The following is a 25,287-nucleotide window of genomic DNA, read 5'->3' on the forward strand; positions in this document are numbered from 1 at the left end:
TTGACTCTTTTATAAATTTGCTGAAAATCGACACCTTGGATCAGTTTTTTGCGTGCCGCCGGTACAAAAATCCATATTGTTAGGATTTGTTTGGTGTTGCATCACCCTGTATAGCCCTGCTATTGATCGCAGTCAAAAAAATATCGAGTAATGCTGTATGTTTAAAAAAAACACGGTTTTCAAAGTCATAAAAGGTAATCGTATTTTTTTATAAACAACTTTGACTCTACATACTGTAAAAAAAATGTACCACGCAAACCTGGCACCTAATTTTAAAAGATTGCTCATTTAATGCAGTTTCCAAAATGGTATGAAACGTTGCTATTGTTTCAATTAACAAAAAAGTTATTGCTATTTTAGTACAAAACGACCTCGATGTAAAATTGTTAGAAGGAAATTTATCTGACTGAATTTATTAAGGATAAGTCATGTTGGAATGAGTAAAAGTAAAATAGGTGGTGTGGCTGGGAGTGGGAAAAGAGACAACGTTGTCACAGAATTAAAAAAAACGCATTTTGAGTATCTTTCTCGAGAAAAGTGGACTATAGCAACTCCACATTCCCCATAAATGTAGCACATGGTAACGTACATTCCTGAGTAGTGCTAATGTGTGATATTGTACAAGTAAAACGCTTACACGTGTACATTGTACACCCACAGTATCCAAAAAAAGGACAGATCAGTTTGTCATTAACATACCCTCTAATTACTTGTTATTTATTTTAAAGTTATTGTTAAACAAAACCAAACTCTCAAAATTATGATTATGCCCATTAATGAGTATTATTTTTTGCTGATTATGTACTTGATATAATAATGTGGTGTTATCATTTTGAGAAATAAAAATAAAAGTCAATAAATGTTTGTATTTTTTAAATAAGGTGTAAAAAACGCAAAATATGTTTTATAAGAGTTTGGTAAGTTTTTTCTTAGCAATTTTTGCGTCATCTATGTTGCCACGGCTGACCCCACCACCTATTTTACTTTTACTCATTCCAACATGACTTACCCTTAATAAATTCAGTCAGATAAATTTTCTTCAATCAATTTTACATCGAGGTCGTTTTGTACTAAAATAGCAATAACTTTTTTGTTAATTGAAACAATAGCAACGTTTCATACCATTTTGGAAACTGCATTAAATGAGCAATCTTTTCAAATAAGGTGCCAGGTTTGCGTGGTATATTTTCTTTACAGTATGTAGAGTCAAAGTTGTTTATAAAAAAATACGATTACCTTTTATGACTTTGAAAACCGTGTTTTTTTTTAAACATACAGCATTACTCGATATTTTTTTTTACTGCGATCAATAGCAGGGCTATACAGGGTGAAGCAACACCAAACAAATTCTAACAATATGGATTTTTGTACCGGCGGCACGCAAAAAACTGATCCAAGGTGTCGATTTTCAGCAAATTTATAAAAGTGTCAATATCTCTTGTGATATTCTGGCCTCTCATGAGCTGACCTATCAGCCCTTTAAGGGATGACGTTGACTTTTGGGACACCCTGTATAAGTGTTTACAGTTGTGTGTGCTCTTTTGTAGTATATAGGTATATATACGAGTTGTTACCACACTCATTTACAAATACATAAATAATTAAAGCAGGTATAATTGAAGTATTAGCGTGACATTCACTATTGAAACATTTCTTTATCTTATTGGAAAGAAGGTAAAAAATAAATTTGACATTGCCAGTGTAACTAAGTTGGTTTCTACGAGTTATTGAAATGCTGAATTTATAATTTTTAGTTGATATGTACAGTATGACGTATGTATATGTATGTAGATACTCGTACATTAAACTAGAAGATCACTGTAAAATTTCCACCCTGTTCGTTTTCGATTACCACGAGTAATTCAGTGCAATTGTAGAAAAACGGCTTCATCAACTATTAAAACCCACAGTCGTCGTAATATACGCCAATCATATAGAGATTACATTTAACCCCTCGTAACTTAGATTTACAATATACGAACTAGATAGAGTGTCAGTGCAAAAGAAACGTCTCTCGACAAATACCACTGAGCTCTTATTTTGAACGAGTTCGGTTAGAAGATTTTCGACTTTATTAATTGGTTTCAAATAGTTAGAATAGTTGTCAATATGTTCAACTTGATACGGTTTGAAAAAAAACAAAATGCGGACAGTTATTTTGCTTTGTTTTTGTATGTGACACACCATCTTGTTCGCACATTGTTAATCTCAGACCTAATGTGTGAAAACGTGACACATAATAATCGTAAATAACAATTGTGTTTACAAACACGATCGAGAGCGCATACGACGTGGTTGCTTGAGTTGTAGTCTATAATTATATTATTTGCAAAATAGTTTGCTGATATAAGTTATATAAATTTTACTACCTATTTTAAAAAGTAACTTAGTACTTAAGTAATAAAGTACCACGGTCACAAAGCTCACAATCAGTCGCCACCACACCTAATCACAAAGAGATAAATAATCTATCAATACCTAAGAACAATAAATAATAAGTCACTTGAACTCGTCAAGATAGGTAAACAATAAGTCTTACTGAGCGCGATTTATGTTGGAATATTTTCTTCTGTGACTCCGGATTAAGTTTTATCTGTTGCATCAATTTTATCTCGATGCTCGAGAGATCTTGTATATAAAAGTGTATTCGGGTGGGCCCCCATCGAGTGAACACGATAAGCTGTAAGAATGCGGTAAGTTACATAATCCTTTGTATTTTTAGGAATCTTCTGTGTCTTTGTTTAAAACGTTTTCATTTGAGAGTATACTAGAATTTAGAGAAAAATAAAATGACGGTCATTATTTAACTACTCAGAGGAAAACATCAATACATTCGTAAATTGTAGTTAATGTTAACCTCAAAAGTACTTCTAAATCCATACTTGTCTTGGTCTGTTTTTGCCTGTTCCATCAAGGTTCCATCAGATTGTCAATTTCAGTGTTGTGTATCAAAGGTGACTAGATTGAAAGTTAATGGGGCGGGTTACACGGGTGACTGAAGCTACACCATTTTCGGTGTAGAGGTAAAATCAACCGGCTAAATGGCAATTCGGGTACGTTGCAAGAGACTCAACCCTTGATAAGACTATTTCTGTCTATTGTATTATGTAAATAGACCCATTTAATGGACTCAACGCATTTTCTATATTAATATGAAATCTTGAACTCAGATAGATGTAAGACAAGAAGTGTGTGATAGATGTGTATTTAGATAGATAGATAGAATATTCTTTATTTGTACACACACACATAAAAGAAACTTCACGTGTCTCTGGCGGCCCTTCTATTTGTGGCATAGCAGCCAGGTTCCTATCGAGATATCTTGTTTCTCAATTTATGGTTCCTCTGACCAGGGTGCTATATAGTTCTTGTCTCTGGCGGCGCTTTTCTTTGTGGTGTAGCAGGTTAGGTTCTTATCATGATATTTCAATGGCTTCTATTACAAGGGTGCTATGGTTCTTCTCGCTGGCGGCGCTGGTGTGTGCCCATCAAGAGCCGGAGCTTGACTGGTGGGAGACCACCGTGTTCTACCAGATCTACCCGAGGTCGTTCAAGGACAGCGACGGGGATGGCATTGGCGATCTTAATGGTGAGTTTTTAGACTATAATGTCTATTACAAATGTTATAAAATCTAAAACGAGTAACAACAAAACCTAAACTCCCCAAATTCACATGAAAAAGCAATTAGTGACGAAGACAATGTGCATGGTGAAAGAAGTCATGATTTTGAATAAAACTTGCATAATTCATGGAGCAACGTTTAGACGACCGAATGGCGTAGTGGTTAGTGACCCTGACTACTGAGCCGATGGTCCCGGGTTCGATTCCCGGCTGGGGCAGATATTTGTTTAAACACAGATATTTGTTCTCAGGTCTTGGATGTGCCCGTAAAATGGCAATAGGCCCGCCCCCTATTACATTGGGACTAACATAACACTCTGGCGAAAAGTGGGTGCAGCAATGCACCTCTGCCTACCCCGCAAGGGAGTACATTAGTACAAGGCGTGAGTGCGTGTGCAACGTTTAGAATGAAAACTTTGGTTTTAAGACTTAAACCAATATGGATATTATCTAATTTGAATACTTACATTACAGGAATAACATCCAAACTATCGCACCTTAAGGAACTAGGGATTGGTGCCACATGGCTGTCACCCATATTCAAGTCCCCAATGTACGACTTTGGATATGACATTGCCGATTTCTACGCTATCCAAGAAGAATACGGAACTATGGAAGATTTTGAGAATCTCATCAAAGCTGCTAATGAACTTGGTAATTTAGCATACATTAATATAATTATTAACAACTAAAGTTACAATTTACTTATCAAAATGTCATAAGTGCATTCAGCTATAGATAGAAAAGCAGAAGTCATAAATTAATGATAATAATAATATAATTCTTGCAGACATTAAGATTGTGTTGGACTTCGTGCCCAACCATTCCAGCAACGAGAGCGTTTGGTTCGAGAAAGCTCTTCAAGGCGATGAGAAATATTTTGACTACTTTGTGTGGGAAGACCCTGTCATAGGAGAAGATGGTTCTCGTCAGCCTCCGAACAACTGGGTAAAACGAAAAATCATTTCCGCTTTTTAGTATGTTTGGGTGGTATAAAAAAATTTGGTACAACATAGTAAATTTTCAGCTGCATTATATTCCGCTCTTTCTTTGGCTTAATAGAATGAGAAATTGTGATTTTAGAAGAAGGTAACTAGTAGGTATCTTATTTCAGGTTAGCGTATTCCGTAAAAGTGCGTGGGAATACAGAGAGGAGGTCGGCAAATACTATCTTCACCAGTTCGTGATTGGCCAGCCTGACCTGAACTACAACAACCCTGATGTCGTCGAAGAAATGAAGAATGTCATCCGATTCTGGCTAAACAAAGGAGTCGCCGGTTTCAGGGTTGACGCTATCAACCATCTGTTTGAGGTAGACAAGGAAAAGTTCGGCGGAAAATACCCTGACGAACCCAGGTCTGGAAACCTGAACGATGGCCCTGACGACTACGGCTACCTCGACCACATTTACACCAAAGACCAAGACAAGACCTACGACATGGTGTTCCAATGGAGAGAAGTTTTTGATGAGATTAAAGCAAAAGATGGTTTGACAAGAGTCATGATGACGGAGGCATACACCGACGCTACTAAAACGGCAAGATTTTATGGAGAAGGCGATCGTTTGGGATCACACATGCCTTTTAACTTTGCACTTATCAGTAATGTTGACGGTTCTTCTACTGCTCCGGAAATCAAATATGCCGTGGATCAGTTCCTTACATTCAAACCTGTAGACAAATCTGGAAACTGGGTGGTACGTTACAATTCAGTTTACTATAAATAATCACTTGCTTGAGCATTTATTTACACACGGACATTTAATTGAATTTGAATTCCTGTTAAGAGTATTTTAACCCTACTGTGTGATGGACTTAAAAGTTATGAATATTTTCAGATTGGAAACCACGACAACAGTAGGGTTGCCTCAAGGTACAGTCCTGAGCTGGTCGATGGACTCAACATGATGGTTCTTTTGCTGCCCGGTGTTGCAGTCACTTATATGGTAAGTACATGTATAAATGATACAACAGTAATACTTAATGATATCAGAGATGTCTTATAAACTAGTTTCGAAGGTGTTAGAAAACCACTTTTTTCATTTGTAATAATGATTTCAGAGGTGTCAAACTAGAGGTAGTACTTATAGCATGAGATAGAAAAAAAAATTAAGAAAACACAAAATATCGTATCGCTAAAACTTTAATTATTATTATACAGGGTGAAGAAATAGGAATGGTGGACGGGTACGTGAGCTGGGAGGACACCGTGGACCCGAGCGGCTGCAACACTGACGACCCGATCAACTATGTGAGCTCGTCCAGAGACCCGGAGAGAACACCCTTCCAGTGGAGCGCGGAGAAAAATGCTGGCAAGTTACAGTCCAAATTTATGTACTCAAATTCATATCATACGGTCTGTATTGTAAATTTACAACAAGGTTAAAAGGTGACTTTGAAACACACGAGTTTAAAATCGTTGAAATTCGTGTAAGTACCACAGCGGAAACTTTAAACCTATTGTAAAGTGTCAAAAAGGTCTATGAATTCGGGGATAAACTAGCATAGCATAGCTTGGGTAGCATAAAAATGCTAATCTACTTTAGACCAATAACCGTAAATTGGAAAGAGTCAACAATAATAAACTTTATAAAAAAGGATAATGTCATTGGTGGCTTACGGCTTGCCACAGTTCAATAAGATATTTTTTTCTCAATATCACTACAAAATTTAAACCCGAAAACATTCGACTACACAGGATTCTCCACGGCCCCCAAGACCTGGCTACCCGTGGCTGCGGGCTACGAGACCCTCAACGTGGAGGTGCAGAGAGCCGCCGCCAGGTCGCACCTCAACGTCTACAAGGCTCTGGTCGCCATGCGAGCCCTGCCCAGCTTCCAGACCGGGAGATACGAATCTCTAGCGCTGAACCATGATGTCTTCGCTTTTAGAAGGTAGGGGAGATAAAAGGGCTTCTAAAGAGAAGGCTTCTGACCATGAACTTAAAAATATCGGCCTAGAATAAAAAGGACTTTGAAATGTAGTTTAAATAAAATTACTCTATAAGTAGGTCATCATCAGCCTAAAGCAGTCCAGTGCTGGACGTAGGCCTCTCCCAAAGCATGCCACTGGATGCGATCTTTAGCTTTCCACACAAATTCAAGTAGGTAAATGCTAATAAATATAAGTAGGTAGGTACATCTAATATAGAGGTATCCCGTAGAGCTTGTCAATAGAAAATGCAATGACATAATATAACCAACTCATAGTAAATCGGTATCATTGTATCTGAGATTTACTTCATAACATAATAATATTATGTAACAAATTACCCTACGTTTTTTTTTCAGGTGGAGCAAGGATGAAATATACGTCGTTTTGGTCAACTTCAGGAATGTGCCATACACCTTGGACCTGACTTACTTTGAGAACGTGACAGGCAAAGTGAAAGTGGAGCTCACCAGTATACAGTCTCAAAAATCTGTAGGGTAAGTAGTTTAATGAACTGTTTACAATTTACATACATACCCACAACCCACAACTGTAATCCCCGAAGGCGTAGTCAGAGGTGACACGCAAACGAGCCACCCGCTTGTTGCTGAAAATTTGTACTTTTGAATGAGTACAAATTTTACAATAACATTTAACGTTAAAATACTGAAAGGGCTCCTCAGTTAATCCACATAGTACCTACCTATGATTACAGATTAAAAAAAAAAACATTATGTACAAAACTACGTTACATGCAATAAAGAATTAAAGAAAGAAACTAAAAAGAATAACAGTCTGTATAACATGAAATAATTGTTATCAAAGGAATAACAAATGTTTTCTTTTACTTTCAGGGACGTGCTTTCAGCTGAAAACGTGTCTTTGATGGGACTTGAAGCTGTGGTACTAAAGGTTATCGCTTAAATGTAATTGACCATTAAAATTATTCTCATTTTTGCAACAAATGACTAAGTAAACACTGATTGCAAAAAATAGTCTAATTTATTATGAAACTCGAATAAAGCAGAACAAGATTTAATTCGTGTGAACGCGTTTTTTTTTTAATCTTATTTTTGACTGTAAGGTTTTTATTTATTGATTTGCTCTGGAAATATTTTTTTTACTTTAATTTACGGTGAAAGTAAACAAATCATCACATCTATAAAAAAAAATAGAACATATTTTGGTTCGAATCTGACGCACATACACCAATATATTTCGCTTCTTTGCCATTCACAAGAAAAACCTTTCATTAAATTATCTTTTAATTAAACGGATCTTCTCAACAGTGATTATAAAAGGATTTTTACTTGATATTCTGGGGAATCATTGTAACATCTGCTTCGGTAACAATTGTTCATTCATCCAAAAAATATGCTAGAGCACACTTGATGCAGAATAGAATTTATTCGTAAGTATTCAAAATCGGGACGTTATTGAATTATGGTTTAACTTGAGTTTATGAATAAAACATGAAAATGTAGATTTAGTCCGGTGATTAAGGTACCCGAACGTTATAATCCCTGTTGAAGCTTAGGAGACTGGGAGAGACACAACTAGTGGCCCATTTATATTTAGCTTACAAAGGCTTAAAGTATGTTCAAAGGACATCGTGTTTAATTCTAGGAATTCCCCACCTAAGTAAATAAGTGTAGGTACTAGCACTTAACTATCCACATTCTTGGAATTCATCTGATATGTGGGTTTGTAAAGAAGACGTGGGAGGGTTACGAAGATTTTCCATCAAATGCTGTCAGACGGGCTACTTTATAATTAGGTACAAGTATATAAAAGTACCTAAATCCATCGCTGACTCCATTAAATATCGGAATATCCCATATAAACAAGGTGGAAGGATAATTATGATCAAAGATAGGTCAAGTGTACTAAACAATTCTAAAGGAATAGCATTATTTTAATAAATATTTTGTTGTAGAAAGTATGTACCTACATAAGTGCGATGTAGATATTATGAGTGATACTGCTAGAGCGAGCTAGTTGTTGAGGGTGGATGTATGTATGGAACAGGTGATGGCTGTGATGTTACGATAATTTCGTGCCCCCTGCTTCTGGACATCATCTAAATAATAATTTACGTAGATAAATGACACTATTGCATAGGTAAATGTGCGTTAAAATGGCCATTTAATTTATGTACGTAGTATGTAGATAGAGAAAGATACTATGCCGTGGGCTCTACTCTCGTACTGTAGATCTCGGTTGTACCGAGTGCCTGCGTGGAACGATCGGTGTGAACTTCGTAGCTAGTCGTATGTCCATGTACAGATTATCAGGCGTTGTGTGTTACATATTATTTGTTGTGTAGATTTTTATTTGTACTTTCACCACAGAAGGCAAGGCAAGTGTAATAAAATTTCTCCCTATTGATTCGGAGTCATCGCTTTCAATTTAGAAATATTTTTTTTGCATTAAAGTTTCGATAATATTAAACGCTAGCTTTGTAAATAAGGTCACAGCATAAAACTTCGCTCGTTTTGGTATCGTTACGATCTAACAAAGAACCAAAACGTACGTTTTTGTGCTGATCGCAGCACAGGGAGGCTTGCAATGCCAACGTGGTACTCGAATTTTCGCTTTTCATGACAAAAAGAGTCGAATTTATAAAAACCTCTCTGTAATTCCTATGAATTCGTTTTTTTTTTCATACCAAAAGCAAACCGAGAACTCAGTGGTAACGAATAATTTAACGAAATGAAAGACAATTAGTCGCTTCTAGTCAGGATTCAGAGTGAGAGATCAAACGGAATATTAAAGCAAATGCTTAATTAATAACAGAGAATAATTGGTAGCGGAGTGTGAGCGTCACAGTCCTAATTACAAACTTGCTACATGTACGTTACTGTTGACAATCAAAGAATTAGCTTACACAGTTATTCAAATAAATTTTATTGTATTCCGTAATTTAGAAACGATTGTATTTCCTTGCCGAACAATCTAATAAGTCTTGGTCAGTCATTCAACTCATTCAGGACAAAACATTAGAATCAGATAGATCATAGAAATTACTATCTGCGTATCCTTTGCATTGCCTTTCTATTCTATTCTATTCAATTCTCTGTGGGGGTGTAAGTACCTGCACCTGGCTCTCTCGAGTGGAACCTTTGTGCATATCCCCAAGGTCTACACTGCCTTCCTAAGCTTGGACCATTTCCCACCACGCTGGGCCACTGCGTGTTGGTGGGTTCATATATCTAGATGTGCTAAATCTAGATATGCAGGTTTCCTCACGATGTTTTCCTTCACCGTAAGAGCGGTGGTATACATTGTTCTTAAGTTAAAAGAACTCATTGGTACATGTCAGCGCCGGGATTCGAACCCGCATCTCTGGCGTGAGAAGCAGGCGCTTAACCGACTGAGCTACCACCGCTCTTGGTTGCATTGCCTTTTAAGAAACAAATTTAAATAACTTAAGTGAGTATAACCTTCCGACAATGTAGCATTATACCTAACTGTAGAAATAATTATTGAAATCCTTAAGTTGCTTTTGATTTATATTCGTTTCAAACACACAAACCTATTATCTTAATTTTTCTTTATTATGATTAATAAGTATGATAATGATAAGATTCATGTCAGAGTTAAGAATAGCGTCTTGTTTCGTAGGTACTAGTAGGTATAGGTAGGTCTTATAAAATGCGAGTAAATGGCACGGTTTAAAGGGAACTTAAATTGTGAAATAGCCTATTATAGGTAATATTTCAAACCAACTAGCTGTCTCATAAAACATGGACGTACCTTATTAAATTATTATTTTATCGCTATAATAGAGTTTATACAAGTGTGCCATTGGTTTACTGGGTAATTTGAGTCGCTAAAGAGAATCCAAATTATTATTTTTATTTAAAAAAAGTTTAATTACCTACAATACGCCGTTTTACGAAGTTTCATCCAAAAATGTACCTACTGGGCATTTCCCTACACCACATTCAAAGAACTTCGATTACTGTATAAAATTGTAATGTACCTACTTTAATAATAAAAAACCCGTTCACTAGCGGTGTATTCTCATTACGAACTTCTTATTAAGATGAAAAACGTATAATTATTTTTACGACTTCGCGGCAACGGGTCAGAATGATGCCTTTGTTTTGACCGCCAATTAAATCATTAGCAAATACTCTTTGGGGTATAAAACTTCATTACTCGCTGTCATTATGGACCTCCCGCAGAAATTGCTCTCCGCGAAGTAATTATTTAAGTACTAAAAAAAATATGTGCAACTGACACTAAGATTTTTTGTGCTGTTTAATTGAATTTGGGTTGGCATTGCAAATATTATGATTCAGGAATAGGTATCCGTTGGAAATGATATTTTGATTGAGTGTGCCGTATGGAATATGCTGTGGGATGCACGAAAGGAGTCTCATTGAGTGACGTATCACTCGTTCCTTATATATTTTGCGTCCGGAGCACCCAGGACAGTCAGCGACTGACGCTAATCTAACTCGGCTTTCATCACGATGAAAAACCCTAATAGGTAGATAGTCTAGCCATATAATATGTTTAGAAAAAGAAGAATATATGGTATTGAAAATACGATGGGAAATATAAATACAGTCGGCGCACTATCAGATCATCACGGTAGTTTCCGCCGCCATCTTGAATTTCCATTTATTTTACTTAAGACAATCAAGTGAGGCGGCCATTTTGTAACAGAAATAGCTTTAAAACTAACCTCAAGGGCTTCCGCCCTGGTTTTTGCGTTTGTATAAAAACTTCACTACACTCTGGAAGCTCGTTACGGGGCTTTTCAACTGGCGCAGGGCTGTCACGTGCTGGCTTTTACTTTTACAACGCTCATGACTGGGCTGAGAGTGCACAGGATCGAAGGGTGTTGAAGGAAAAAGGGGAGGCCTTTGCGCAGCAGTCGGAAACTAAAAAGGCTGATTTAAAAAAAAACGCTCATGACTTCAGTTAGTTTGAAATAGTAAAAAATAAAAGTCTTAGGGGCCTGTTTCGCAATATCTGGATAATTGCTACGTGTGGGTTAAACACATGCTGTCACTGACTAAAACATGATTGCAGAGAGTGACAGCATGACTTTTATGCCACTGGTTATCCAAACATTGGGAGACAGGCCCTTAACATACAATGTTGTAATGGTTCTATGCTTCGCCTATGATAGATGCTCCTTGTTATCAAGTTAACAAATATGTAAAAAAAATGTGGCAACCCTACTGTAGGCTCCGAACTCAAGTCTAGCCAGGTTTCAGGTGTGACTTTAAGGCTTAAGTATTTTTTTCCTGTTTTAGATTTTTCATTTCACTATGATAATAATATCTATGATACGGTTAATAATTTTCGTGGGAATTTTCGTTTATGATAAATATTATACGCAATGGTTTTAATTTTAAGATGCATAACTTTACTCTGAAATAAAAACACCTGTTCCAAAAAATTTGGTTCAGTTGCTACTTATTTTTTCTATGAAACAGGTTTAATCTACAAAAAAAAATTTAGTAATTTTGGTACATTGCCGACGGCTACCCATACAAAAGGATAAAATTCCATCCTGTTTCCCTATAAGGTAACTACATTGCTAGTTTTTAGCAACCAACTAACATCACACTGTATCGTAAGGTGCTGCAGAACTTGTGGTCGTAAGACAAAATGGAGACCAAGTAAGGGCATCTCTTCCAATTAACTAACTCTTTGCTATAATCACTGTGTACTGACGGGAATACTTTACCATACGTGGTGGAGGCGCCACTGTGCGCCACTGGTAGGTAAACTACGGAATTATATAAATTGTGCGTTGTACATAAAAGAGCGATTCTGAAAGCACCAATTTCAAATTTAACACTGTCAAAAGATAGGGTAAAACTGCCAGTTATTGGCCAACTAAGCGGATTGGCCACTTCAAAGCTGAATTATTTAATACAGATTAAACCAAAATTGACAGATGATGTATGAATGTAATCTAGAAAAGCTACTTTTGCCTCGCAGTAAATCAATAATTTATTTAGAAAACTATAACCAATAAAAAAATATATGTTATTGCAAACCTGTGTAAAATTGCAGTTATTGGCCAAAAAAATCACTTACCGGCCATCCATAGGCTGGTTATTGGCCACAGGAAATAATTTTATAAAAAAGCTTTAAAGCTCTAAAAAATAGAAATTAATGTGGTTTCCTTTAATAAAAACTTTATTAAAATCAGTTGCAGAATAATATTAACCACGGCTAAACTTCAAAAACAAAAAAAACAATCAACTTTCTAAGAATAAAATACTAGGAATATAACATTTACAATTACATGTTTTTTGTATAAATAATTATATAATTACTTAATAAACACCGTTCCTGCGTACTTTACATACAATCAATCAAGCAAATCAAGATCTACCGACGCTGTACGTGCGTATTTTATTCTTCGTCATAGAATCATCATCAGCCAATACTCATCCACTGCTGGACATAGGCCTCTCCCAAACATAACACTCGGTCCTCGTCCTCGGCCTTCCTCATCCAGCCACTACCAGCTACCCGACTAAGATCGTCGGTCCAGCGGGCAGGAGGGCGTCCCACGTTGCTTTTGCCGGTTCGTGGTCTCTATACGAGAGCTCGTCTAACCCAACGGTTATCGGTTCTTCGGCAGAATCGGGAGATATGACTGCCATTTAATCTAAGCGCATTTTGACAGCTATATGTCGGTAACCTTAGTTCTTTGACAGATAACCCTATTTCTGATACGATCTATCAGAGCAACCCCAAGCATATAGCTCTCTCCATAGCATGTGCACTTTAAATCGGTGCACCAGTCTGCACCATACGTCATCACTGTGCAGGATGCAGTGGTTGACTAGACTTTTATCTTCAGGCTTTGAGGGATGCCTAGTATGCCTACAGGTTGGGAAGCAGCATTTAGGCCACTTAGCATCCAGCTGAGTTCCAGCAGACATTCTGCCATATTGACGATGTCGTCTGCGCAGCGGAGGTGTGACATGTGTCCGTTCCAGTCCAACGTCTTAAAGACATCTTCTAATGCATCGGTCTTCAGTTTCTGACATATCACATCTCCCTGTCTCACTCCTCGTTGCCTTTGGATAGGTCTTTTCTTGTGGTCCTGTACTTGGACAGTCATAGTAGCAGCATTGTATAGACACCTCAACACCCCGATATAGCGACAGTCGATTTAGCATCTCTCCAAGGAGTCCAAAACTGCCCGTCTCGATGGAGACGAAGGCTTTCTCATAGTCCTCAAAGGCTAGACACAGAGGCTGATTATACTCTTCGGTCTTCTGTATAATCTGCCTTACTGTGTAGATCTATTGTGCTAAAGTCTTTTCGAAACCCAGCTTGCTCTGGGGGCTGAAACTCGTCGAGCTTTTGGGCATGACGGTTCGTCGATCGATATCCTTCAATAAAATACTGTTGAATTTATGAAACCTATTTTCTATTGTCTTATGTCTTGTCTTTTATGAATTTGAAGGCTTTATTTAAGTCATCTGAAGAATTCTGTCTTCATTTAGGTGTTGCTGATGGTTTGCGCACTGTAACAAAATACATCGGTCGGATATTAGCCACTTCACCACTAAATACTGGCCACCTATGCCAGTAACTGAATTTAATTGATAAAAGTGCGTGATATTTTGCCACACGATACTACAACTTATAAATATTGTGAAAACAGTCGATTTTCATCTAAATAGAGTACTTGCATTTTTATTTAGTTATTGGCATAGGCGGCCAGTAACAGAAAATTTGCAATATATTGATTCAATTATTGGCCACCTCCAAAAACTCACCTTCCCAAAGGTAATTGCATGAAACTATAATATATTAATAAAACTTACCATTAACACCATACAAATATGCTAAAGAAATCACTTAAATTGCGTTCAATCACCAATAATGTCAATTTTGAAGAAATGTGTTTCGTTAAGAAATACGTTACTCTGAAGCGTACACGCGGAAGTCCGACCGCCAACGGTCAGAAAAAGGCGGCATAGTATGGCGCTTTTTTTCATAGTGGCAAAATATTGTACTAAAATCAAAGTCAGTTAGATAACAAAGTCCTATTAAAAAACACAGATGGCAGGTGATGCCTCATTCCTTATTATAACATTTTTAAGTTTATAGTGGCCAGTAACTAACGATGGCTAATAACTGGCAGTTTTACCCTATTTTTTATTACACTTTAGGATTGCGTAAAACTCATTTTAAGTTTAGGATATAAATATGTACCTAGTTATAGATAGGTAAAAAATAGTACCTACGTAGGTAGGTACATAATTATAAAACGGTATTACCATAAAAAATAATAGATTAATTTAACTTCATTTACACCTACTAAATTTGTCTTCTCCCCAAGTTTCTTCATTCAATAGTAGTTCCATAATCCTCTGCAGTCTAAGCAACTTTATTCAAAGCATACAAACTTTTCAAACCAAAGCTCGAGTCCAACGTATGTGCATCGAGTGCCTTAAAAGGTCAAGCCGCAGGCTGCATAACCTAGAGTCTAGATTCTAGACAGACAGATGCGGGCCTAATAGTGTTAATAAGACTGTTTCTCTAGCGTATAAAGTAACTGAAGAAAATGCAAAGAATCACAACTATTTATACATATTTTATTTTGAATCCTGTTTGGACAAATTTGTAAATGTCTTTTTTTTTAACTGCTGGTCTCCCACCTATCCCTGTACATGGCCTCCTCATTCTAGGTCTTACAAAATATATTTACGTCATCCGCGTCATGCCACCATCCTTAAAAATACATAAAAATATTGCTTTGAATATTAGTGTTTTTTAAATTTAATTAGGTACTACAGGGCGATTGAGGGTGCATCGCGTCTCCCATATATACTATGCGATCTGGTTTTAAAAACAAACCTACCAACCTACCTTTAATAGAAATAACAAGATCTTGTGCAAAAGTTAATAAAACGATTATGCACGGCTAACAACTTTGATCTAAATCTGGGCGTAATATATTATCATAATTATGTACTTAGCATGCATTGCTTAGATGTTGCAAATTATCCGAGAACATAAAAACTGGCAATTACTTTTTACTGACAGGTCTGACATGTTTAACTCGGCATTTTCCGAACATCACTTATTTTCTTTAAGTATATCAGCGGTATCTATACTGTATTCATTCTTATTTGGCGAAAAAAGTAAACAATCTTTGTGTGTCTTTTTAATTAAAATACTATTAAACAAATAAACTACGGCCAAAATTATCGGTTTAATTACGAAATCAATCATTTTTGCATGTAAGTACTTCATTTGTCATTATGTTTTATTTTATAACTTAGTTTTTAAATTAATTCAAATTAAAAGACACTCCAAGATTACCCAGAATCTACGACAAGTAAAAAAAAAACATTATACACAGGTTAATTATCGATAAACTCGTTTAATGCGCGTTCCACCAATCACAGCACTGTATTTATGGGAAAACGCGATATAGCGATGACACTTATCTACGTTGATACCGAACCCGTATAGCAGCAACAGGGTTATGAAAAAGGTATTCTCATCCGAAATTCAGTCACTACCGATTCTTCTTATTGTTCTGTGTTATTAATCATATTAGTGGTGTGTATTTTGTGAGCGAATAAATGATGTGTCTAGTGTCAGTCCCCAATCCAAAAACTGAGCGTTTTCCCGAGCAAGCACCAGGATTGCGTCTCGCCCAATAAATCTCGAGACATGTAAATTGCTAGATTACCTGTCACAGCTAATAAGCAGCCAATCGGAAACCAATTTAGTTCAGTTCAGAAATCGTTCGAATGGTTAGTGATAAATTGAACTTGCTCAAATTAAATTAAAATACGAACGCCGCTGCCGCTAGTAGCTCAGTTTGAGAACATACTACTTTGTTCATAGATTAAATTGTACGAAAAATAATATTAATACTTACTTTTACCTATTCGCTAATATTTTTAATCACTGTATCTATCGATAACATGTTATTTTTATAATGATTATTGTATCGTTTTGGTTATTAAGACTATGACATAATAATAAAGTAATTAACACTAACTATCTGTCAAAAAAAAAAAAAAACACTCACTCACGCCTGGTACTAATGTACTCCCTTGCGGGGTAGGCAGATGTGCATTGTTGCCCGTAAAATGGCAATAGGCCGCCCCCTATTACATTGGGACTAACATAACACTCTGGCGAAAAGTGAGTGCAACAATGCACCTCTGCCTACTATCTGTCAAAATCGTATTAAAATGATCGATAGATAAAGTTATAGAAACTAGTGGTAATTGTAAGTGACGCTTTTTGTGGATTGGTATTGCTATTTCATCGAGGATAATAAACCATGCAGAATTGATAAACAGTGGTCATAGGTAATTTTCCATTGTTTATTTTGTGCTTACTCATGAGTATAAATAATTTAAAATTAAATGTTTTTTGTTTGTTCTGAGCGTAACAAAATAACACGTTTTTGCAATTGTTATTTAACACATAAAATACAAAAAATATACAAAAAGCTCTCCGTACTTTATAGTGATAATGATTAATTAATATTGTTTTAGGATACCGTGCCAAATTATGCTCTAGCCATTATTAATATTGACTATTATTTTATACGGAACCCTTAGAATACGGACTCTCATTTGGTCGGGTTTTTTAAATAAATAGACCCGATATCTCCTTGAACATGAAAGAAGTTTACAACTAACTGGGTTTTGATTTATTCGACGACAGACATCACAAGTACTGAGCAATGATTGTTAGCTATCCATTTTCACTTTGCGCAATGTTTAAAAATGCCAAAGTATGTTTATTCTTATTCAAATGTACGTATGTTTACGTGTTTTGTTTCTAGAATGTAAATAGTTAAAGGTAGGTAAGTAGTAGGTACATATAATGGGGATTTTTTACAAGCCTATTTTATTGAATATTAATTATACAGCATGTTATCTAGGAACAGATTTTGATCAGATAAGTATCATAGTCAGTGGCGGATTTACAAATTTGCCGCCCGTAGGCCATTCAATTTTTGCCGCCCCTACTGACTTCTGAAATTCAATATTTGTTACTTTAATCCCGTTATTAGTATGATTGTGAACTTATTTCTATGTCTATCTGTCACCAACTTCAAATGTTTCATCAAATCTTATTTAAGGTTCCGTACCTCAAAAGGAAAAAAGAAACCCTTATAGGTATCACTTTGTTGTCCGGCTGTCTTTTTCTCAGAAACGGATAAAAATATCAAAGCTGACATTTCGCAAAGATATACAAGGTGGGCCAAAAGTAATCACCCTATTGGAAATTGCTCTCATTTGTACAAATGGCCGCCAATTTCAAATTTGTTTTGATATTGGTGGACTAGACAAATGCAGAATACAAGTTGACAAGCCATGGAAGCCACACTTCCCAAGAACGCAAAATAATTTTTTATATTCAGTTTTCGGGTCGCCTTTTTTTTCGTTTTATATGTCCTCCTACATTTTTCCCCGCAATATCGCCCGATTTAACCGTTTCAGACAGTTTTTGTGGGTGTTTTTTCAAGACCCGTGTTAATGTGAATAAGCCCGTGTCTCTGGAAGCCCTTAAGGACAACATTCGACACGAGTGCGAGAATCTCTCACCCGAAGGTCTCGCTGAATTGATGAGAAATGCCATAAAAGGAGCCCGTAGGGCAATCAACGGCGACGGCAAAAATCGACGGCGCCCATTTTGCCAATATCATCTTCTAGACTTTACCAATAAAATTTTAAATGTTCAAATAAACATAGTTAATAAAAAAAAGAATCGAAGTTTTTCATTTAGAAAAAAATTAGAGCCAGTCAAGATAGGATGACTTCTTTTGATCCACCTTGTACAAATGTACGGCATCGACAAACTGGTAAAATAAATTAATGAAAAAAAAAATATGTTACCTTCCATACATGTAAAATGAGGATGATTTTTTCGTTGGTGTAAGGTATTATTTATTTATTTATTTATTTATTTATTTAGTTATTTATACTTTTATTGCACAATTTACAAAAGTAGATGTACAATGAGGTGGACTTAATGCTAAGAGCATTCTCTACCAGTCAACCTGCAGGAGGTTCAGGAGCAGAAAGTAGGGAAGTGCAAAAAAATAACAAAAATCACAATCAATCAATGAATCTCACAAAAAAAAACCTACACAAAATCTACCATAATTATACCTACATATATATAAAATTATACAGGTCTTTCAAAAATATCAAAGGTCTTCTCAAACCATTTTTTTATTCAGTGACTGGTTTGCGAAATATTAAGCTTCAAACTGCGAATTCTTGGTAGACTCAAGTGACTGTTTGGTCCAAAAATATCACTGATGTACTTAGTACATATGACAAAATTCCACATTATCCACATATAACCATTACAGCCGTTTCCAGTTTCTCCAAATTCGAAAGTATTCCCGCCGCTTCTTGTCGCGTTACAGGCTTTTTAGTAATATCATATTTGATTGATTTCAAAGAATATGCATGCCAAGAATCTCTTTAACTATTACATGCTTCTTTTCTGGCTGACTATCGTCTCAAATTCACTCTATTCCGGGTTTTGCCTTTCCCGATTTCACACATTTATTTAAGCCAACGTTGTGTCGAGTTTACAAAAAATTCCTGTAGCAGCATGAAAAAGCGTCAATCTTGGCTAGTTTAAGACGTGACATAAGTTATGCATCGCGCTCACTCACATCGCGCAGCCTCAAGAGCGAGTGCGACGACGTAGAACTTTTGTCACGACTTAAATGCGCCCCGTACTAGCCCTTCTGAGCATGATTCAGCAGCCACAGTTGCCACTAAATTCAAAGAATATAGGTACATACTGATTATATGACAGTGCGTTTATTTATATGTACATTGTGTACACGTAAATTTATATTAAAAAATCTGTAAAATAAAAAATGCTAAATTTGCCGCCCCTCTAAATCTGCCGCCCTAGGCACTGGCCTTTTTGGCCTATAGGTAAATCCGCCACTGTTCATAGTTCCAAAGAGATTCAACCCGGACAAATAACAAGAAATACTAATTTCATCTGAATATTATAATAATTATAGGCACATAGGTAATCCTAATATTATAAAGGCGAAAGTTTGTGAGTATGTGTGTCTGTATGTTAGTTCTTCAAGTCAAAACAGCTGAACCGATTTCAATGAAAGGTATGGAATTAGACACCCTGGATTAACACAAAGGCTACTTTTTACCTCGGAATTCCCACGGAAAAATCTTTTTAAGGCTAATCTAAGTTTTCGGGTACAGCAGTAAATGTATAAAATCAAGCAAGTTTTAGGCGTTTCTTCATCTTAAAAATCCTAAATCAGTTTCACACAAACCGCATAATCGTAGGATGCTGGTGCATACCTAGCGACCAGTCTACCGGGGCCCTCCCCGCCCCCTGCGCCAATACTTCAGCAGGGTCCGAGCGGGGGTGCAGTATGGAGTGTGAAGTGCACAGGTACACTGGTCGTGGCCAGACATTCTAGAGCGAATACCTGCTTATTCGCACATGCCTCACATCGCTACTTAACTGGGCTCTGACGGCATCTCTAGTTCTTGAGGTATGTCTGGGTACCAACTTACAAAAAATTTGGTATTTTTAAATTTTAAGTATTTTTTTTTTTAATAATTATGTTTTAATGCCAATTATATCATAAAAAAGGTGACTGGATGAGTTATTTTAGAAGGTGAAGAGTATCTAGATAAGATCCTCGAAAACGTCGCGTATGTTTAAAGTCTAAAAGGAAAATGCCATCATTCTGTCGTAAAACATTCGTATATATTTACTTATTATGGCAACTTCACAAAATATTGGTCGTTACGAAATTTTTCCGGAAGTTTTAATTACCTAGGCCTTTTTACACTGTATCAATTTAATTGCTCTATCTCGAAGGTCCGCTTACCCAATACCTGTTTGTATCGGCGTCGATATCAACTTAGGGTCAATTTCACCATTATATACCTAACTTAAGATGATTGACGACCAGAGACTTAGGTTTGACTGGGCCCTATCGCGAAGTCAATAAGAAGTAACAGTTACGAAGTACCTAGGTACCTAATCAGTGTCAAATTCAATCAAATTTGAATCCGAATAACATTTTGAAAACAAGTTCGTGATCAGATCTTAAATAGTCGAAAATAATGCATGTAGGTATTTTTCTTATTTGTTTTTCGATATTGAAAAATCGATGAACAAAATAAATAAGCTCCTGTGTTAAACAATTCTTAGTGGGTATCAAACTGGAGCCTTTGACGCTTTAGCCAGGAGTACCTATGCTAAACAAGAAGCACTGTTCAAATGTGAAGGAAAATAATCTTTAACCAATCGGCAACAAAAACATAAAAACTACACGCACGAAACATAAAAAATCACACAACGACATAAAAAACGGGGCGCAAACTCCATTATCTATTTACGTTTGCGTTATCGAATTCGTCGCAAGCGAATAAACGAGATTAAATATCGGTGATCCAGTTTAGCCGGGTGGTGGTGGAGTTGACCCTAAGTGCACTATACCGATATAATCTTTGGCACGATCACATTAGTGCGAGTGCTGGCATTGATATACGAGTGTTATACGAGTTGAGCTGGTTTAAAACTATCATTTCCCGCGCGGGGAAGATTGATTGGAGGAGGAAGGAACCTACAATATTATCAATGTAGGTTTAGCCTATAAATAGACTTTGAAAAATAATAGAATATAAATATATTGAACCAAGAACCAAGGCCTAAAACCCTTCCTTCATCGGAAGGAGACCCGTGCCCCAGCAGTGGGGACGTGATGGGTCATGATGATGATTATGAAATAATTTATATTGACAGATTAGGTATATTAAAGTAGGTATAAGTATATTTTGAAAGATTTCTATAATTATTATTCAAATTAACGTTACCCAACAGAAGTGTGGCAAACCTCGGAATAGCTATTTCAATTTGGTAGCAATGTGAAAAAGTTTAGTCAAACGTACCTTATTATTGAACGAGATAGTTACGCGAGTATTTTTTTGTTAATTAGGTACTTAGTACCTACTTACTTAACAATTTTCAATCCAATTCAATTTCATTTATTGCAGATATAAATATCCATAGAAATTTTTGTAACAATGACTCCGTATTGGCTTAATAGAAATTAGTGCAAGAAATGATAAAACCGAATCGTTCGCTTCCCATAGCGTCGCTTTAAACATGTATAAAATTAATAATTAATTTCTAATCGAATGATCGCTTGAAACGATTGAAGCCTGTCGTAATCCGATTTAACGCAATCGGATCAGTCGGGCATTACATCCGAGCATTAGAAGATTAAAGTACCTGTCAACTTATTGAGTGTACATAATATATGTACAATTGTACAACCTACATACATTGGTGTTAGGCACATTAAAAGCCCGGTTCACGATGCCGATGTCTGGATAAAAAATATCTGTGTGATAAAATCATCGCTTAGTGGCTGGTGGTAATTTAAAAAAAAGTGTTACCCCACAGATAACCTTCACGCTGTGAAACAGGCGGTTATAGTGAATTTTACAGCTTACGTAAAATTTAGGAGATTTTATTATTTTAATTTTATTTTATTTTAAATGGAAAACTTACAGCTTTTTTGACAAAAACACTTATAAATAATATAAGTTACACACTTATATTCTGTATGATTTATATCTGTGAGTCTATTTATCTTCTACATTATTTTTCCACAGGATGTAGATCGCTTATTCAAGGAATTTTAATCATTACGTTCAGAGCTTAATTTGCCAACTAAGAATAAGGCTACATTTCCTCGTGCCTAGATCATAGTTGACACACATAATTATAATGTACTATTTAAAAACGTAAGTAGTTCCTTTTCACACTTAGGGCGGATTCGGCCAACGTCGAGTAACTGTTTACTCACGAGTAAAGTACCAGTTACTCGCGAGTAAGCAGATTTTGCATTCTACCAAACCTGAAACCAAGATAACTAGCTTATCCCAAGAATAAAATGTTATACCGCCAAAATTGACCGTGTAACGAGCTTATCCGAGAGTAATTTTGTAATGGCGGCAGCACATCAGCTGATTAGAAAACCGTCATAATGACATATAAACACATCTGTCAAAACATAAACAAAAGTACGTTAAAAGGCAAAGTCTCAGAATAACAACAGCGAATAAAATATTAAAACATAAACAATTTCATACTTTTATAATCCATTCAAACTAAGTTGGCATGTCATTTCTATTGCATGCTTTGAAACGCAGCTATTTTTATTTTAGTTGCATTACAGTTTCGTTCCTCGTTCATTCAATTTAATCATGGTATAACTTGGTAGAATGCAAATGTACTTATCCTAGATATTTACTCGCGTATAATTTTAATTCCGGTATAGTTATTCTCGTGTAACGTGATGTTTGGACGAATCCACCCTTAGTGACCAGCAACTTGACGCAAAGCGGGCAGATCTGATTATTGTCCATACTCTTAAAGTGTATGTGCAGTGCTTACGAACATTCTGTTTGTTGTTGAAATAAAATGATGTTATAAATGTATTATAATATCCTCTTACGTATTCTGCAGTGGCCAAAGGACGTACGGTGGCCTGCGCCTAAAAGTATACAGGCGGAGTTTTTGAAATAGCGATCCCTGATGATGAAGGGACCAGCTACATCTGTTATAAATCCGGGGACGTGCTGTGTGTGATATATGTAGCAGTGGTGTTTATGTGGATGTGCTTGAGCAGCATGTGAGCTTGAGATCGCTATTTTAAAAACTCCGCCTGTATACTTTTAGGCGCAGGCCACCGTACCTGAAAGAAAAAATAATACTATTATAAAATATAGGCCATATATGTATATACAGATAAACTGTATAAGAAAAAAAAGTAATTACATAAATATACGTAGGTACATAAATATTAAAAGTACATAATACACTGCAAGTACATCTTCAAGAACAGTTATTGCAATTCATTGTGTTTGCATAATTTACTTATTTAGCTACTTACACACATATACATACAGGAAAATGTGTCAGTATATTCCTAGATACCCATTAATTTGTACGTTCAAGGTCGCCCGGTGGTATGTGTGGTGGTATGGCATTAAACTCTACCTAGGTACATCTTATAAATATTAAGCAAAAAAAAGACTAAGGAGTTCCTATCCTAACTATAATATTAATATTCTTTATTAATATTATAAATTACTCTTATACGCCAAAACTACTGAATGGATTTGAATAAAATTTGGTATAAATAATATATGTTCTAGAACCTGAGAAAGAACATAGGCTACTTTTTATCCCGGAATTCCCACGGAAAAAAACTTTATAAGGCGAAGCGAAGCTCGCGGGAACAGCTATACACCATAAATAATTGGCTACTAGAAAGTGATGGAGGGTCCCTCTCTAAATGAACGAACGAACGAACGAGAATTGTCACGTACCGATGACGTGAGAATTCTCGTTCGTTCGTTAGATTGACAGTTGACACCCTTTATTCAATCTTTCGGATAACTACGACTCTATTTCGTTGTCTTAACTTAGAGCGGTTTCAGTTTTTACGAAAATTTAAAATAAAAAAATAATAAATAAGGTTTAAGTACTTCCAACGATAGTCAACCATATTGACATTTGAATTTGTGGGATGTACATATTTATCTTGAGTATGTTTGCTAAATAAAGATTTATTCATTATTATCCTGAATAAACGTTTTTTTTTAACGGAGCCTCGAAAATGTCGAGGTCTAAATAGAAAAGAAAATTTAGTTATTTGTTTGCGAAAATAGATTATCAAAGGTAAAGCGTATCACTCACTTTTCGATGTACATGTATTAGATTGCAAGCCGGATCGCCGTTTATCAATAAATTTGGATCTAGACACGCGGTAGCGTGTCAAGCCAAGTTCGAGAAACAGAACTGGCGAGCCGCACCGTGTGTAATATTACACGAACCATTTCAAGCCACTTTTGACCCCCTCATAAATAAAAAAAACTATTTAATATAAACGTATGAAATTTGGCACATATATTAAGACTTACGAGATACATATGTGTTCTAAATTTCATGAGCGTATCTCAGTCCTGAAATTTATTTATAAGTAACAGTATAACGTATAACATATCATATCTTCTTATAACATACAGACAGACCTTGGGCTACAATACATTATTTTATGTTATAAGAAGATATGATATGTTATACGTTATACTGTTACTTATAAATGAATTTCAGGACTGACCATTGAACTTGGCACCCATTTAGATCTCACTTCTTTTGTCGTTGTAGTCAACAACCAAGGCATTTATAATAATATTGAACTTGGCTCTCATTTCACATTTATGTTTTTGATTGGATAATGCAGTACCCCAATGGTAGACACTAGACAGTAATAAGTCCACCTTTTAGGGAGTTATTTTTCAAAGACTTTATGTACCTATATACGAGTTATGTGATTATTATATCTCGCGAGATATAGATAAGACGACCGAATGGCGTAGTGGTTAGTGACCCTGACTACTGAGCCGATGGTCCCGGGTTCGATTCCCGGCTGGGGCAGATATTTGTTTAAACACAGATATTTGTTCCCGGGTCTTGGATGTGCCCGTTAAATGGCAATAGGCTCGCCCCCTATTACATTGGGACTAACATAACACTCTGGCGAAAAGTGGGTGCAGCAATGCACCTCTGCCTACCCCGCAAGGGAGTACAGTAGTACAAGGCGTGAGTGCGTGTTTTTTATATATATATATCTCGCGAGCTTCAACAACATCTAGGCTTGCTACTCTAATTCACACA

The 25,287-nt window shown here is 36.1% G+C and overlaps 2 protein-coding genes across 3 annotated transcripts in view; one reads left to right on the plus strand and one right to left on the minus strand.

Annotated features, from left to right (window-relative positions):
* LOC105386650 (dual specificity calcium/calmodulin-dependent 3',5'-cyclic nucleotide phosphodiesterase 1A) overlaps window positions 1–25,287 on the minus strand; it is a 146,433-nt gene that overhangs the window by 101,750 nt on the left and 19,396 nt on the right. The gene's annotated exons all lie outside the window — the stretch shown is intronic.
* Window positions 2,517–7,597, plus strand: LOC105386630 (maltase A1). The gene is made up of 10 exons (XM_011557237.3): window positions 2,517–2,693; window positions 3,447–3,589; window positions 4,097–4,276; window positions 4,413–4,570; window positions 4,737–5,318; window positions 5,460–5,567; window positions 5,783–5,933; window positions 6,320–6,515; window positions 6,912–7,049; window positions 7,407–7,597. The coding sequence occupies exons 1-10, from the start codon at window positions 2,689–2,691 to the stop codon at window positions 7,474–7,476; spliced, it is 1,731 nt and encodes a 576-aa protein (XP_011555539.3). The 5' UTR covers window positions 2,517–2,688; the 3' UTR covers window positions 7,477–7,597.

The sequence above is a fragment of the Plutella xylostella genome, chromosome 4 (assembly GCF_932276165.1).
Source record: "Plutella xylostella chromosome 4, ilPluXylo3.1, whole genome shotgun sequence".
NCBI classification, from domain to species: domain Eukaryota; kingdom Metazoa; phylum Arthropoda; class Insecta; order Lepidoptera; family Plutellidae; genus Plutella; species Plutella xylostella.